This window comes from Brassica rapa, chromosome A04 (genome assembly GCF_000309985.2).
Source record: "Brassica rapa cultivar Chiifu-401-42 chromosome A04, CAAS_Brap_v3.01, whole genome shotgun sequence".
NCBI classification, from domain to species: domain Eukaryota; kingdom Viridiplantae; phylum Streptophyta; class Magnoliopsida; order Brassicales; family Brassicaceae; genus Brassica; species Brassica rapa.
The window spans coordinates 19,616,461-19,633,367 of NC_024798.2; the positions used below are offsets into that span (position 1 = coordinate 19,616,461).

The 16,907-nt window shown below is 38.1% G+C and overlaps 4 protein-coding genes and 2 long non-coding RNA genes across 11 annotated transcripts; 4 read left to right on the plus strand and 2 right to left on the minus strand.

The window, feature by feature from the left end:
• The first annotated feature begins 1,618 nt into the window (after positions 1–1,618).
• Positions 1,619–2,743, plus strand: LOC117133391. 3 transcript variants are annotated; one of them, XR_004457137.1, is made up of 2 exons: positions 1,619–2,424; positions 2,511–2,743. It is a non-coding gene; the product is annotated as an uncharacterized LOC117133391 (long non-coding RNA). The 3 variants fall into 3 exon arrangements; XR_004457138.1 differs by having other exon boundaries at positions 1,619–2,345; XR_004457139.1 differs by having other exon boundaries at positions 1,619–2,289.
• A 331-nt stretch (positions 2,744–3,074) lies between these two features.
• On the minus strand, positions 3,075–4,136 carry LOC103865738. Its single transcript, XR_004457140.1, has 2 exons — positions 3,943–4,136; positions 3,075–3,905 (listed from the first exon to the last, which is right to left on the minus strand). It is a non-coding gene; the product is annotated as an uncharacterized LOC103865738 (long non-coding RNA).
• Positions 4,137–4,475: 339 nt separating this feature from the next.
• On the plus strand, positions 4,476–5,692 carry LOC103865739 (succinate dehydrogenase assembly factor 1, mitochondrial). Of its 2 annotated transcripts, none has more exons than XM_009143584.3 (2): positions 4,476–4,794; positions 4,943–5,692. In XM_009143584.3, exon 2 carries the CDS (start codon positions 4,993–4,995, stop codon positions 5,254–5,256), a length of 264 nt encoding a protein of 87 aa, XP_009141832.1. In that variant the 5' UTR covers positions 4,476–4,794; positions 4,943–4,992; the 3' UTR covers positions 5,257–5,692. The 2 variants fall into 2 exon arrangements, with proteins under 2 accessions (XP_009141832.1, XP_009141831.1); XM_009143583.3 differs by having other exon boundaries at positions 4,648–4,794; positions 4,977–5,692.
• RCA (ribulose bisphosphate carboxylase/oxygenase activase, chloroplastic) lies at positions 5,600–8,739 on the minus strand. 2 transcript variants are annotated; one of them, XM_018658564.2, is made up of 7 exons: positions 8,482–8,739; positions 7,623–7,939; positions 7,427–7,532; positions 7,257–7,342; positions 6,347–6,819; positions 5,965–6,270; positions 5,600–5,849 (listed from the first exon to the last, which is right to left on the minus strand). In XM_018658564.2, the coding sequence occupies exons 1-6, from the start codon at positions 8,524–8,526 to the stop codon at positions 5,966–5,968; spliced, it is 1,332 nt and encodes a 443-aa protein (XP_018514080.2). In that variant the 5' UTR covers positions 8,527–8,739; the 3' UTR covers positions 5,600–5,849; position 5,965. The 2 variants fall into 2 exon arrangements, with proteins under 2 accessions (XP_018514080.2, XP_033145352.1); XM_033289461.1 differs by lacking the exon at positions 5,600–5,849 and having other exon boundaries at positions 5,963–6,270; positions 8,482–8,592.
• Positions 8,740–11,278: 2,539 nt separating this feature from the next.
• Positions 11,279–13,924, plus strand: LOC103865741 (protein HESO1). Its single transcript, XM_009143586.3, has 8 exons — positions 11,279–11,532; positions 11,715–11,857; positions 11,941–12,105; positions 12,179–12,357; positions 12,433–12,528; positions 12,667–12,867; positions 12,944–13,054; positions 13,126–13,924. The coding sequence occupies exons 2-8, from the start codon at positions 11,719–11,721 to the stop codon at positions 13,750–13,752; spliced, it is 1,518 nt and encodes a 505-aa protein (XP_009141834.1). The 5' UTR covers positions 11,279–11,532; positions 11,715–11,718; the 3' UTR covers positions 13,753–13,924.
• Positions 13,925–14,097: 173 nt separating this feature from the next.
• Positions 14,098–16,870, plus strand: LOC103865743 (BTB/POZ and MATH domain-containing protein 3). Of its 2 annotated transcripts, none has more exons than XM_018658168.2 (4): positions 14,098–15,013; positions 15,533–15,881; positions 15,954–16,230; positions 16,363–16,870. In XM_018658168.2, the coding sequence occupies exons 1-4, from the start codon at positions 14,637–14,639 to the stop codon at positions 16,575–16,577; spliced, it is 1,218 nt and encodes a 405-aa protein (XP_018513684.1). In that variant the 5' UTR covers positions 14,098–14,636; the 3' UTR covers positions 16,578–16,870. The 2 variants fall into 2 exon arrangements, with proteins under 2 accessions (XP_018513684.1, XP_009141835.1); XM_009143587.3 differs by having other exon boundaries at positions 14,428–15,013; positions 16,381–16,870.
• The last annotated feature ends 37 nt before the right edge of the window (positions 16,871–16,907 follow it).

The following is a 16,907-nucleotide window of genomic DNA, read 5'->3' on the forward strand; positions in this document are numbered from 1 at the left end:
TTTTTTTAGTATAAAAATTTGCATAGTAAAAAAAAAAATTGCATAGTGCATCCAAAAGGTGTAGATGGTAGTAACTTCACAGTAACACGTCAAACCAAGTCGTGCTTGCCTTCTAGTATGCATTTAAAGGAAAACGATAGTTGGATTATTTTTTTGTGGTTTTGCAAAGTTTGTCAAAGTTGGCGAAAGGTGGATATGAAATCAACCAAAAGTTTGTCAAATGTGTGCTGGAGGCAACTCATTCCTAAGTCTTTCTAAACTCTCACCAACTCTTTCCTGTTGTGTTACCAGATAACTCAACGTCGTTTTTCTTTCAACCATGCACCAACAAAAATATTTTGGTTTTATGACAATGACTCTTGACAATTAAAATTATATATAGTTACAGGCTTACAGCTGCAACGTGTATATTTTAGTGGTCAAAATCAAAAATTGATTCCAATGGTCTTGACAAATACCTAATAAAAGAATTTAAGCATTTGTGGAAGAAATGAATGATGCCTTGAGCATTAGATGTTGGCAATTTTTTTCCTCAGGGTAATTGGATATGAATTATGGTTTATGGACCATGAGTTTTCTTTGGGTCGATGATGAGTTTTAGTATCAACCGTGAATATGGAACTTGGATGGATGGTTGAGACTTGCACCCTTTCAATATCTTCTAGTCATTGGCGCGCACGGTTCTAGCTATGGTCTAGTCTGAACAAATATATAGTAGGTGCATCTTTGGCAATATTATCTTCTTGGTTCACAATGTTATAGTCATTTCTTAAAGATAAGGTAATGGTAGCAGAACTCAATTTCACAATGTAATATATCATGGGGGATAACTTACTACACTATCTCATATATGTATTTTTAGTTCAGTTTGTCGAATAAAATTTCGATTGATTATATACATTTTCATGTAGACAATTCAACAACATATTTTTTTAGTAAAGAACTTTAGATCTTTCCATAGAATTTATGTTGTTCTATACCAGTTTAGTTACAAGACCAGTTCAAATTTGAATAACACAATACACAATTGCTTTTTTTTTTGTTAAATAAGAAATTTCGATCAACTTGTATGCGATGTGCATTGTAAACCTTGGTATTATATACGTTGGAGACCCTTTGTCACATAAAGTATTTTAATTAAGATAAATATGTATTATTTCAGTTTATCTATGCTCAATAATTTAGTGGTTATCCTATTTTACAACTTTTGAGATGTAGTATTAAAACTCATAAGAATTGGTAATAATTTTCAAAAGATCAATAAAACCAATCGTCGAAAAACCAACACCAAGGAAAATATAGAACCGAATCGAACAAGTAGAGTCAAATTGGAATAAATGCTTATTTGTATTCTTATGTATTTTCCGTGGCAATGCCAGACCATTGTGTACGGGGACCAGCTCTTTTAGCCACACTGACGTACGTGTTTTAGTATAATGGTATGTTGAGATTTTTCGAAGTCATCCAACAATTAGTTATGAATGTGAAAGTGATTGAAGGAGATCAATAAGTCACGAGTCTATGTGAACTAGTTTATTCCATTCACCTCACTAGGCTTGCTAGTTTGACTATTTCGATTTGCGTGTGCATGTATGTTAGTAAACTTCTGCTAATGTAATGTAATTTCATCATCCAGTTTTGATGATCGATATGTGTGCGCTACAGTGTCGGCCTGATCCCGTCGTGAGTTGACGTTGAGCAAGCACATACTTTATGCATCTTCTTTTATAAAATGTTAAGGTGGCCTCAAAGTGAAAATTTTCTATTCGGTGCCTTCAAATAGGAAGCTTTTTCATATAAGTGTTTGCCTTATAATCTAGAACCATAAGAAAGCAATTTTGAACGCAACCCACGGTAAAAATTCTCGCCTACGTCATTTGTGTAGTTGCATTTGGTACCTTAACTATTGAAAACAATAGACGAGGGCATCTCGATGGTATAGTCCAATTGCAAAAGACTTATGATTTGATTACAGAATGTGTTAGGAGTCTTAATACACAGTGATTATTGTTTTTTTCTAACTATGATCCATATGGTGGTATTGGTGTTGATAATCACCTGATACTCGATCGAGTAACTTTAAAACACAATGAAGACCAGATTGGGAGAAGTTTTGGGCCTATACCTGAATTTCGGCTTAGGATATGGCTTTTTAACACCCAAACCTCAGATTCAGATGTTATAATCAATGACCCAGAAAATTGAATAAAAAATGCAAAATAAGTTTTAGTATTGTGATAGAGCAAGAAGAGAGCATTGGCATTTCAAAATCAATAGGGCACATAACAGGTATATTATTGACCAAATAATGGTTACACTATAAAGGGTGTCGTCTCCAATAATCGGTGAGCCTCATCGGATTCGAATGCGTTGTAATAATAACTCCATTATTGCTGTTTTTCCTTCACGTTTTCTCTGTACTTGGTAACCACACAAATAATTGTCATCTTCTGAAGATGCTTATAGCCTCTCTGTCTCATAATAACATTTGTTCTGTCTGGACCTCGAAGATTATACATGAAGTGATGAAGAGGGTCTGGACATGGTAACATAACTCTCTTTTGATGTGGAAACAAACCATCAACAGAGATACAAGGAGGAAGAAGATGCATTTGTTTCTTATCAAGTACATGTTTCAAGCGACCGTGTACATGATCTGGAGAGAACGCAACAGAAGGAGGCATGGAGAAGCTGAAGCTCCAGCAGGGCTTTTGATAAAATTACTCGATAAGAACATGAGAAACAGGCTCACTCTAGTGCAAAGGGGAGGGGATAAAGAGATTGGAGAAGGAATGCAAAGATTGGTTCAATACAAGATAGAATTTTGATGCATTTTAAAATAGGAGTTTCATTAAAAAGATTGCTTTCATTATAGGAAAAGTATACAACTCTTGTAACAAGGTTTTTTTCTTTTGAATTAAATTTAACATTCAATTCAAAAAAAAAAAAAAAAAAAAAACAAACCATCAACTTGAAATTAATGAAACTGTTTTGATGATTCCGATTTATCTAAAACTATCACTTATCTGTTCAGTGTCCACTGTAATACCAACAGAACACTAAAGAGGTTCGAATACTCACGAACTATCAATCTCACTTCACATAAAACCATTTGTATCAATTTACTCGAATAGATTCAATTTTCTTGGAAAGAATATAATCATTACACTGAAAAAAAATATATATATGAAACAGAACCTGTTTATTTGTTTTTTTTTTATTTCATCATTTGTTTTACCTTTGATGAGAGGCTTAGTTTATCCAATTTCGTCTCCTCGAGGAAGACGCAGCTGTACCCTACTAGTTACCTTCGATCTCGACCCGGACCCGCTAAAACATCCAAACAGTCTCATGATCCGACCCGCAAACCCTCCTCCTCTCCTCGTAAGCCTCTCCTCCCCCAATCTCCCGCCGTCTACCTCCGTGTACACCACCGGCATCACTCTATCCCCTCCCGGAATCCTCCCCACCGCGAATCCTCCAAATCGTCAATCCCGCCGCAGAATCATCATCACCAGCAGCTACTGTAAAGGGAGGATACAGTCAGGATGATATATATGGTTACACGGCATCTCCTTCGCCGACGATTTCAGCTCGAAACTCTCTTTGCAGACCGCACAGTGAGACTGAGAGTCCGATTCGAGATGAATCCGATCGATCTCGATCACATGCAACCGATCGAATCCGGAGCCCAGCAGAAACTCCGTCATGCTCGGTGGTAACGGCCTGAGGCCAGAGTCGGAGCCGTCGTCGTAGTACATATGGAAAGCGGATCGGTCGTAGGCTTCGGAGGCGTCGGATCCGCGGAGGACGAGAGCGGTTGGTGCTGCTACGAGTGAGGGGCGCGTGGGTGGAGGAGAGAGGGAAGCGCGTGGGGCTTCTTCTGTGGATGTGTTCGAGGAAACCTCCGCAGCAGTCGGGGCAGGAGATGGAGGAGGAGACCCAGACGAAGCGGTTGCAGCTGTAGCACCAGTAAGATCCAGAAGCCATGGAGATAGAGAAGACGAAAATGTGGAATCGAATCGGGGAGGAGAGGGAGAGGATGAAGGGAACGTTGGTGGTTTGTTTTTTAACAACAAGGAGACATAATTGGCTTATACCCAACCGTCCAATTCGTTTGATCGTCTTATCTCTTTGTGTAACTTTTTTTTTTTTTTTTTTATATACAAACTGTTATTGCATTTGCCGAAAGAAGAAAAGGTTATTAAAACAAACTTTATTAAAATCTTACAGTTATGGAAGCAGTAAAATTTAGAGTTATTTTATTTCATAATTTAGCGAGAGACTAATGATAGCACTCCAATAACCAATGGGTTATAGGGAATCCATATTTAATAGGGTCTGCTATTGTTTTTGTTGGAGTAAGTATTGTATGAACTCAGAGGAGAAATATATCTTGAATTTACTTATTTTTGTAAAAAAAAAAATACTATCCATATGACCATATCTATATAGAAGAAGAACTTTAATCTGTTGTTATAAAGAAAAGAAGAACTTTGATCCAAATGTAGGTTAATTTTAATATAGAATCTTGATTTGTTAAAAGGTTCAAAGGCTTTTTAAAATTGAAGTTAAAAATGGAAACCATTTATTTGGGTTTCACTCGTAATAGCAAGGAGTAGTTAAAAGAAAGATAGAAGCCCATAATACAAAGAAGAAGAAGAAGAGCCCATCAAAACTTGCCTCAATCCTAATTAGGTTTATTCCAATTTTGCCAAGTACGCCAGCATCTCCTCCTTCGTTCCAGCTGAAGATTGCTTCTTCCATTTTTTGGCCCGATTTGATCATTTTCAGGTTCGTTACTTCTCTCAATTCCTTATTTGTAATCTGTTCGGATGAGAATTAGTCGTTGAGCGTTGTTTCTGTATGTGTGTGTGGTGTTTTCTCTCTGAATCCATTGTGCTTTCGCATTAGATCTCTCTGAATCAATTTTTTACATTAGCTTTGTTTGGGGGTGTTTTGGTCTTTGTTAAAAGATCACAGCAAATAAAAATGGGAGCTACGAAACTTTCGGGGATGCAAAAGCAAGTCCTGAGTCTCTACAGAGGATTCCTAAGAGCAGCTCGTTCAAAGCCAACGACGGAAGACAGGAAGAGAATAGAGACGATCGTGTCGACCGAGTTTCGCAAGAACTCAAAGGAGGTTGACCGTAAGAACTTTCAGTACATTGAGTATCTGCTTCGGCTAGGTCATAAACAACTTGACCAACTCAAAAGTCCCGATATGGTTTCCATCTCCTCTGTGAAGATCAACTAGTCGGTGATCATATTTGTTATGTAGAATCATCATAGAGAATCAACTGATTCCTTTAATTCCTCCCAAGTTTCTTTAACATTGGTTGGTATGTTGTATTTGATAATGCATAACTTGAACAACTGTTTCAATATCCATAAATAAAAGAGGTGATTACTGATTACAATTGGAATATATATGGGTTGTGACCTTTCAATGCAATTGCTAGTCGCAGCTTAGTGTTCGTTTTTTTTTGTCCGTGGTTAAATGGTAATTGCGGATTGCAAGTAAACGAACATGGCTAAATTGTTTTATCTATAATGCACTATGCATTGGAAGAATAAGAGACATGAGGTAGCAAAAAAAGAAGTTGAGAAATGGTTTATGATAAAAAGGGGCAACTGTAATATATGGAAGTTTTGCACATAATCACCAATTCACAATTACACAAAAGCAGAAGAAGAAAAAAACAGAAGTTTTAATTATAAGTAGGGAAAGCTCAAAAGTTGAAGACACAAGTTCCATCAGTCACTTCTAGCCGTTGGATCAAAGTTTTTGGCCGCAGGATCAGTAACATCCTTCAGGAACCGGCAAATTCACTTACTTTGCACTTTTACCTGCAACGCAAGTTACACAGTGAAACCCTAATTCTTTTTCCCCCCCACTAGAGATCCAGTCCTTTGATTTAAACAAAGGAAAAAAAAAACAAAACACAAAGGAGTTCGATCGGACCTTAGGCTTGACCAGTGGTTTGACCGAAGAAAGTTCCACGGCCAATAGCGTCAGCGTTTGCGTCTCCCAACGCAGCCTCGTTAAGGTATTGGTCAGCAAGCTGGACTCTCTTGACGTTCTCTTGCTCCATCACAAGCATGTTACCATACTCCATTAGCTTCTCAAGAGTCATCTCCGGCTGCTCGAACACTGGAGGACCTTCCCTCGAGTTCACCAGCCTCTTGCTGATCTTCTCCACTCCAAGTCCCTCAACGAACTTCCTCACCTCATCATCGTACACTCTCGCCCTCAATGCACCAAAGAAATCTACAAGAAAATCAAGAATCGTATTAAGAGACACCAACAAACATAAAAGGTACTAATATTTTTTTTTTTTTATTACCGATGGATTGGCCAGGGAACTGGTCAACAAGCGTGACAATGTCTTCATCCTTGATCTTGTCGGTCCTGAAGATACCCTTGCAGACACCGATACGGTCCTCACGGGTCGGGGCCCAGTAGAACTTCTCCATACGTCCATCACGGATGAGAGGAGCGTAGAGGGTGGAGAAATCGTTACCGGTGACGATGATGGGGACACGTGCGTTGTCTTCCTTGTTGTACATTCCTGGGAGCTGGACGTTGGTGGGGTTATCAGCAATGTTCATGAGCGTTGCGTTAACCATCTGGTTGTTGACAGTGTACTGTGTGGTACCACCCATACGACCAGCACCAGCGTCGAGATCGTTGATGAAGAGACAACACATCTTTCCTTTCTTGATCAGGTCTGCTGCCTCGCGGTACCTTTGACGGATAAGCTTGGCTGGCTCTCCTGCGTTCCCGCTCTCAAGCTCTCCAGCACTCATCATGATTGGGCTGCAAAGATATATAAACTTTTTAAGATTTTTTTGTTGATTATAAAATTGGTAGAGAACGGGGATCAATTATTAGATCCGGTCTAGCGGAACGGGTTCGGGGAATATGGGTCGAGCGAAGCATATAGGAAATATGTTTCATTTGAATACTTTTGTACGAATCAGGCTTGTAATCGGATCTTTATCCACGATTTCTCGAATTGATTTAATAAAATTTATTTTTTAAAAAAAATTCGAACAAAGACAAAGGCAGAACCGACCTAGACACAATCTGATGAAACATTTGCACTGAAACCCAAATTTTAAAGAATTATTATATTTATAGTTCTCATGGTCCCTAAATTGTTAAACAATCTTTTTTTTCAAGATCGACCTAAAAATCGTTATGACCCCATAAATCTCAGATCCGGCCTCACAAAAGGTGGAAGATGGACTTACTTGATGCCCATCTTGGCCATGACAAGCTCACACTGGAAGGATTTACCTTGACCTTTGCCTCCCCAAACACCCAAAATAAGTGGAACCTATAAAAAAACAGCGCATTTTAAGATAATGTTTGATGTGTAATAACTCAAATATGCACCTAAAGAAAGCTGTTATATTAGTACCTTGATGTTAGGCAAAGTCAAGAAGTTCTTGGTGATGTGAACAACAAGCTTGTCCATGAAAGCAGGGGCAATGTAAAGCCCATCCATCATGTTGTCCAAGTTGTACCTATTTATCAACAAGAAGAAACAATTTAAAACCAAAGATTCTAAAAACCTATGGAACTAATGAGAGGTCTCTAGAGAGATGAAAACTTACTGCTTAAGACCTTGGCTGATGTACTCATAGGAGCTAAGGACGGCGTTGTGAGTTCCGGTTCCCATAGGAGCTTGGAAGACTGAGTCAACCATACCTTTGCCTCTGGTGATGTCTTGTTGATCATCAGACATGTCGTAGGCAAGTCCCCTCCATCTGTCTCCATCGGTTTGTTTGTCTTCTTTCACGGCAACCACCTTGAATGATCCGTTGCTCTTCTTGTTGTTCTGTGCGAATCTCGACGCGGTTACAACTTTCTTTCCCAAGAAGGTCGTTGCTGGGACTGAAGCAGCTCCTGCTCCTGACCCGTTCAAGCTCAACTGCAACATACATGCCAAAGTCAGTTATAAATTCAAGCTTTGGTACACATGGGTTAAGAGCCGGTTTAGAGATGTTCAATCAGAATAAACTGAATTCACTCTAACCAAAACAAACCGGGCTTAGAGTCAAAAACTATCATGAGATTTTGCAGGCTATAAACATTTTAGTATAACTTAAAGAACTTTTTAAAAAAAAATTGGAAACTCTTTTCTTTGTATCAAAAAAAAATTGGGAACTATATTAATGTATATTAACTCTCTAAAATTCATGAACAAAAATAATTGTTTTCATCCGGTTATGTTAGAACCGGCCATGCCCCTGATTACGTATACTATTATAGTTCGTAGTTCCCAAGTAGAGAATAAAAAGAAGTATCAAAATATCTCTAGTTAAAGTCTTCTTGGTTCTAACGACATACTGAAGACATAGAATCTCAAAATGATGCAAAAAAATCAGAATCTTGATCTGGACTATGGAATATCAAAGCTACTCAAGTGAATAAGACATGTCTGTAAGATAGTGTTTATTTAAGTAACAGTACCGGAGCTCTGTTGATGGCACCGACGGTGGAAACTGCGGCGGCCATGTCTCACGAGTGTGCTTCCTAGTAGAAGCTGAGGATAGAAATTTTGATTGGAGATGAAGAAGTAGTGATAAAAAGATGTTGGTGAGCAAGATTTATAAACAAGTGATCAACAACAATTCGTTATCTCTTTCTTAACTCTCTGATCGCCACACGATACGGATTGGCCAAGTAGACAAGAGTAAGATGATGAGGAGGATTCTCTCTTGATTGGTCCACGTGGCATGTGTTTATGAGGTTGTCATGAAATTGGCTCGTATGTGTTACTGCTAAGTATGAGGTAGCCGTTCATATGTGATCATGAAGAATTCTTCATATAATAGAATGCCAAAGGGTAAGATAATGACATTAGTTTAGTGATAATATATTATTCTAAATTAATGGTGTAAAGTGATTTGTCTAGAGAAATTGTACAATAGCCAATACTTATATTTCAAGTTTTATCTCTAAACCAAATATATACCATATATATACAATTAATATTTCTCTCTCCTCAATATAAAGCAAATATATTTCCATTAACCACTAACAATTAACGACTAATACTTTTCTTAAAAAACTAACAATTAATATTTTCTTGATATTTTTGAAGTTTTTTCGTTTTTTTTGCTCAAAAAACTAACAATTAATAAGTTTCTTTTTCTTGAATTGTTATTTTTTTTTAAATCTATTTTCTTCCATAAAACAAATATTATATAATAAAGAAACACAAAAACAAGTGAAACCTCTTACATCATATTAGTTATAAACACCGAATTATCTACTATATAATCAGTTCATAATATGGAAAATCGAAATCAGAAATACAAAATTAGAAAAAGATTATAATAGTCTTTATGTCAAAGATCATTCTTCAGTGCCTTCAAAAAAGACTTTAAAACTACACAATGCCACAAAAGTGAATCATTCGTCTTTACTTGGAGTCTGTTAACTTTCTAAACCAATAACTGATCAAATGATGTGTAGCTAATATTTATCTCATGTTTCAATACCTGTGAGATTTTTGACGTCGTGAATATCATCTACGAATACGAATCCATCAAAAATAAAAATGTTTGGTAGAACTATATCATCACATTCCGAGTAAACAATAAGTATTATTATTGATTTATCTATGATATATTCACGCATTGTTTATCTATCATGGCATATGAATTTGCTCATCACATATATTTAGTAGATGAATTTGCTCATAACATATAAGTGATTTTGATTAATTGTTTAGGCATTGTATCCCTCTCAAATTCCTTTCTAACACTTAATATTGAATTTTGACTTTAGTGGATATTTATAATCTTTCATTTAACATTGCATCTAATAATTTATAATAAATTTACATATTTTACTTTAAAACTAAGTTTGATAACAAAAAACTTGCTATGTTTTTACGATACACTTATAGTTGCAATCTAGAATTGTAATATTTGAATCTTACATATTGAAATTTATATATGGATAGGGTTTTATTGTTATGTTATGTCTAAATTTATGTATTTCATATATATTTAGGCTAATGCTCATTTACAAAAGTATAAACACCCAATATATCATAAAACTGATGTTAAAACACTTACAATAAATCTATGGTGCTATAGTGTCTTAAATGTCATGTAATTGTATGGTGAAGTAAGAATCTTACAAAATGAAAATGAGAATTGTCCAACCTTTTTGATGCTAACTTTTGATGTATGTGTCGAGGGCCGAGCTTGAATAGAAACTAATAAAGCATTTGCTTCAGGGCCAGAGACAATATATGTATTTGTGGGGCCAAAAATAGTTGAAATCTCATTTAGCTCTACCGGTAGCAGCAGCTGATATAGCATCTTCATACCCTTGTTCAAATCTCAACTGGTGTATATTTTAGTATTTTCGTGATTTTTAAAAATAAATAGGCCAAAAAATATTTTTGGTTTCTAGGCCAATAATTATCAAACACGGCCCTGTATGTATCGATAAAGACTGTAACTTGATTTTACAAATTTTAAGTTTAGGGTGAAAATACCAACAAATGGCATCTATGTTCTCCAAATAAAAGTTAGCATACATCCCTTTGCTTTATCAACTTGTTTTATACTTGGAAACCAAAATCTTGCAATTGGTATTTTTTTGTTTGTTAGAGTTTAATAGTAAAATTGTGACAACCCGCCCCGTGGGAACTACCTGCCCCATGGCCCCAGGCTCACAGCGCTGCAGCGCACCGACCCCAACCCCTCCATTATGAGTTCTCTCTAACTCCATAATTAGGTTGTTGGTGAGCCTCGAACCCAGGACCTCACCCTTTAACAGCATTCCCACAGGACAAGCTGTCACCAATTGACCTGCAGATCAATTGGTGACAGCTTGTCCTGTGGGGGAATGCTGTTAAAGGGTGAGGTCCTGGGTTCGAGGCTCACCAACAACCTAATTATGGAGTTAGTGAGAACTCATAATAGAGGGGTTGGGGTCGGTGCGCTGCAGCGCTGTGAATCTGGGGCCCATGGACGGGTAGTCACACGGAGCGGGTTGTCACAAAAATCTTGTTATTTTATAATTCAGAATCTCTAATTTTCATAGTTTACCTAATCTACCCAAAATATTTGATATTTCATATATATATATATATATATTTCTTTCAGTTAATCTTTTTATAATGATTCCACTTTTATAACTATTCTGTAAATGGTGATTTAATCATCGATCATGTTTTAAATAGTCACATTCATCACTTTAATAAATAAAGAATCTATCCCAAAAGAAAATTAAAAAAAAAAATTAGATTAAAAAGCAAAAGTGAAAAAAAAAACATAAACCTTGGGTAAGAGGAGAGACTTTAATGGTCGTGTACTAAAAAAAACCTTCGGTAGGGGGAGAGACTTCTCATTGTCTCTTTTAAGTGCATCTGCTGTGTGCTCATAGAGAAAATCTCAGTTACGGACTTGCTGATTTGTGGGTGAGAGTGGTGGATAAACCCTAGATCGGATTTCGATTTCTGGGTTTCGTCAACTCCTTCCAGAGATTTCACAAAACTACGTAAGCTCGTCTGCTTCATATCATATGTTTGCGTATCTTATTTGACTCCACTTGATGGCTTTCGAGAATAAAGAGTCTTCCTTTATTTTGGTTAAAGACTGTGGCTCGGCTCGTGTGCTATTGTTTGACTAATGTTTTGTATGAGATAACATGGGAATGTTTGTGTTTGAATGTTCTTGTAGAACGATGAACAGAAACCCTGTCTTGGATCCTACTCTTCAAGAGATTCTTCAAGTGGTTAAACCCACGCGAGCTGATTGGGACACGAGGATCAGCGTCCTTGATCAGCTGCGTAATGTCTTACAGTCCGTAGAGAGCTTAAGAGGTAAATGGCATGGCCCTTGATTCATTGTTCATCGTTACTGTTTCACACTATTTAATTTGACCATTACCTGGTGGGATCGTTAGGTGCAACTGTTCAACCATTTGGATCCTTTGTCTCAAACCTCTTCACACGATGGGGAGACTTGGACATCTCTGTCGACTTATTCAGTGGCTCGTCAATCTTGTTCACTGGAAAGAAGCAGAAACAGACTTTACTTGCACAGTTACTTCGAGCAATGAGAGCTTCAGGTAACTCTTAAACCAGTTTCTGTACTTATCATGGGCGAGATTGTTTGATCTCCATTTATCATGCGAACATCAGGTCTATGGTACAGACTACAGTTTGTTATCCATGCTCGAGTTCCCATTCTGAAAGTTGTGAGCGGCCACCAGAGAATCTCATGTGACATTTCGATCGATAACCTGGAAGGGCTGTTGAAGAGCAGGTTCTTGTTCTGGATCAGTGAGATAGACGGGAGATTCCGCGACTTGGTTTTGCTAGTAAGTTTAACACATGCCAGATTGTGTGTGTTCCAAAAGTATTTATTGATTCAATACATGTACCTATCTTTATAGGTGAAGGAATGGGCCAAAGCTCATGATATCAACAACCCGAAGAACGGGACTTTCAACTCGTACTCTCTCAGTTTGTTAGTCATCTTCCATCTTCAGGTAAAGACTAAAGATATCTATTCTCTGCAGTTACTACATTAATATTGAACCCGAAAACTGAACTGAATCCGACCCAAAAAAGTTGTATCAATTAATAAAACATAGTGTTTGAATATGTGATGTGTTGTTTGTTTGCAGACATGCGTGCCTGCTATTTTACCGCCCCTAGGAGAGATATATCCTAGAAGCGCTGTTGATGATCTGAAAGGTGTGAGGAAAACTGCAGAGGAAAGCATAGCGCAGCTCTCTGCTGCTAACATAGCGAGATTCAAATCAGGTTCATCAAGATCAGTCAATAGAAGCTCCCTCTCTGAGCTTCTGCTCTCCTTTTTCGCAAAGGTGATTTAAACATTATATCTACTTAAGACGCATAATAGAGATCAGTCTCTTGACTCTGTTGTGGCTGTTTTATCAGTTTTCAGACATAAACTTGAAGGCCACAGAGCTTGGTGTTTGCCCGTTTACTGGAAGGTGGGAAAACATAAGTAACAACACTAGATGGTTGCCTAAGACATACTCTCTCTTTGTAAGTTTCGCTCTTTCTCTTACTCTCTTGTTGACTTAAGTGTCTAAGTCATTGTGTGTGTGTGTGTTTAGGTTGAAGATCCTTTTGAGCAACCAGAGAACGCAGCAAGGAGTGTGAGCCGCAAAAACTTGGACAGAATCGCACAAGTGTTTGAGATGACATCTCGCAGGCTCGCCACAGACTCTAACAGAAACTCCATCATTGGTGTTCTAACAGCTCCACACATTTCGCAGTCTCTGGTCAGAACAACAAACGTCCAAAACCATCATCATCATGCAAACGGTGCGCGCCATCCCCACAGTCCGCAAGGTCAGGCTAGACCATGGAACCATCAGATGCAGCAGAACTGGTCGCCGAGCAACAACATCCAGAATCCTCCGTACTGGCCAGGACCAGCGCGGCCCAGACCGCAACAGAATTGGACTTCTCAGAATAACCCTAGGAACATGCAGCAGGGACAAGCACCTTTCCAAGGCCAAACTCGTCCTGTAATGACACAAACTCAAACGCAGCAACAGCAGCAGAAGAGTCAGTATAAGAACGGGAAGCAACCAATGACGAATGCACCTTCGGGTTCTAGTCAGAGTCAGGGTCAGATTGGTAAGCCACCAGGTCAAGTTAATGGTGTGAGCTTTGCAAGACCTGCTGGACCGATAAGTCAAAGTCAACGTGGACAGGTGTGGAGGCCAAGAGGCTGAGTAGTAGCATGAGTTGTGTAGACTTTGGTCCAGAGACTTGTCCGTAACATTATTTTAGACGATATTGTAATTTTCACCGTGGTGAAAAATTGTGATTTTTTTTTTTCTTCTTCTATGGATCCTTTGTTTACTATCAGTGATTAGGTAAAAAGCTTTACTCAGTAAAACACCACAATCAAATGTACAGAAAAAAATTAAATTTCAAACAAATTGCCTGAAACAAAACGAAATATCCGAAGTTAAATTCAAATTTTAAATTGAATTTTCACTTCATTTTTTTTTCATAAAACTAAAATGGACTTAAAACGTATGTCATTGGTGTTTTGTTAACATTTTCAACTATTCAATATTCGTTTGGCAGTAATTTTTATTTACCTAAAAAACGAAACAACCATTTCTCCAAATTCTCAAAGCAACACCATCATTTAACCATATGGATTTGAACTGAACTGAACCGAACCGAACAAACTTAACTGTCCCCGGTTCATGTTTGATTTAGAATCTATTTAAATTTGGTTTGGTTTGATAATCGGTTAGTTTAATTTCTTTTATAAACAAATCATATCAAATTCAACCAAATTCTGAACAAGAACTAACTGAAATAACCAAAAACTATTTAAAATCCCAATCAATTTAAATCGAACACCTAATCATAACCAAAACCGAAACCTTAGTTAAAATCCGGTAGAATCTCCACAAACCAAAACCATCCGAATACTAAACCAAACCAAACCAAATCCAATCGAATTTATTTTGGTTCAGTTCGTCACAATTTTAACCGAATCAAACTAACAAACCAAACTTCTACCGAACCCGCAGTCCTAAAGTATCATCTCCAATCAAACGGAGCTTTTATCATTTTCAAAATCAAATCGACGGCGACGATGAGCGCATCTCATCCGAATCACGATTCGGTATCAACAACCGTAATGGAGACGGTGAACGGATCGCACCAATTCACGATCAAAGGCTACTCTCTCGCCAAAGGCATGAGCCCGGGGAGGTACATACAGAGCGACGTCTTCTCCGTGAACGGATACGACTGGGTGATCTACTTCTACCCCGACGGGAAGAACCCCGAGGAGAACTCCACCTACGTCTCTCTCTTCATCGCCTTGGCGAGCGATTCGAGCGACATTAGGGCTTTGTTCGAGCTGACGCTGATGGATCAGAGCGGGAGAGGGAGGCATAAGGTTCATAGTCATTTCGATCGGGCGCTTGAAGGAGGGCCTTATACGCTTAAGTATAAAGGGAGTATGTGGTATTGTTACTCTTTACTCGATTCTTACCTTTCCAGAGATGGAAAATGTATTTTGAAATGCTTTGAAGTAGGCCTGCCAAATCCGAATCCAAATGGATCATGTAAAATGTATCTGGACCCGAAGTGTTAGTAGCCGAACCAGAACGGTACCTCGAAAAAGTCCAGAACCACGAAAATTGGGCCGGAATAACTGAATTAGTATCCGAAATAAGTATTAAAAAACATAAATTAACTGCCTCAATTACTCATTTTCATGTTCATTTTGATACCATATCTGAAAATAAGTATTTAAAACATAAATAAATACCTCAAATGCTTAATTTCATGTTTATTTTGATATGATATTTAACAATACGGAGGGTCGTGGAAATATATTCAAAAAACCCTGAAGTATTATTAACCGAACCAAAAGGGTACCTGAACGTGCAAGCCTTCTTTATCGGAACGTTTTTAATAGTGGGAGTTGTTTTGAAGTATTGTGAACCCTTATTTTGAACTCTTTCTTGTGGATCATTTCAGGGGTTACAAACGCTTTTTAAGAAGAACAGCTTTGGAAGCATCTGACTACTTGAAGGATGATTGTCTTATCATCAACTGTACTGTTGGCGTCGTTAGAGCTCGCCTTGAGGGTCCTAAACAGTTTGGCATTGTGCCACCACCTTCAAACATGGGTCAGGGATTGAAAGACTTGTTAGACTCTGAACTTGGCTGCGACATTGCTTTCCAAGTCGGAGATGAGACTTACAAAGCTCACAAACTGATCCTCGCAGCACGCTCGCCGGTCTTTAGAGCTCAGTTCTATGGACCAGTTGGGAATAACAGTGTGGATAGAGTAGTCATAGAGGACATGGAGCCTTCAATCTTTAAGGTAACGTTGATAGTTAGTTGTACATTCAACTTAAAGTTGTACTGACTTGGAGTTTTTGAAATTTTTTTGTAGGCTATGCTTAGCTTCATCTACACGGATGTACTTCCTGATGTGCATGAGATTACAGGGTCTACTTCTACCGCTTCGTTCACGAACATGATACAGCATCTATTGGCAGCTGCTGACCTCTATGACCTTGGGAGGTTAAAGATACTGTGTGAAGCTTTTCTATGTGAAGAACTAAACGTTGATAATGTGGCAACAACACTTGCACTAGCTGACCAACACCAGTTCTTGCAGCTCAAAGCCTTCTGCTTAAAATTTGTTGCATCTCCAGCAAATTTGCGAGGTAAGTGTTGATCATGTTTTCTTGCTTCGGCTGTAACAGCAGTGTTGTGTGATAAGATAGTAAACATGGATGGATATACATTAAATATATTATTATCCGTGAACAGAATCTAGGAAAAACTAAAAAAAGTAGTCATGTGTTTTGCTGCAGCCGTAATGAAGTCAGAAGGTTTCAAGCACTTGAACCAGAGCTGTCCCTCTGTGTTGCCTGAGTTGCTAAACACAGTTGCAGCAGCGGATAAGAGCTCGACGTCGTCGAGTGGACAGTCAAGCAAGAAAAGAAGTGTGAGCAGTGTGTTGGGCTGTGATACAAGCACAACAAATGCGAGACAGGTGAGGAGGACGTAGGTAGGATCGACCCAAGTGCAAGTAATGCTTTAGTCTGATGCTACTTTGCTAGACTTTTTACTTATTGTAATGAAAATAATTGTTTGTAGTATGTCTACAGTTAGTGTAAAGCTTTAGGCAATGGAACATCTGTTTTGCTTTGCGTGTTTGTAAAAGCTTTGGATAATACTAGGTTAAAAGCTTTGGAGTTAATAGTCTTTTTTGTTGCATCTCATCGTTAAAGTCGCCATTGAGTCTTTGTTTCGTCTGAAAAGCTGCCGTGAGATGCAAGTTTGAGGGTTTTCTCTTTTCTTCTCTATCTTGTGAAAGTGGTTAATAAGTAAATCGTCT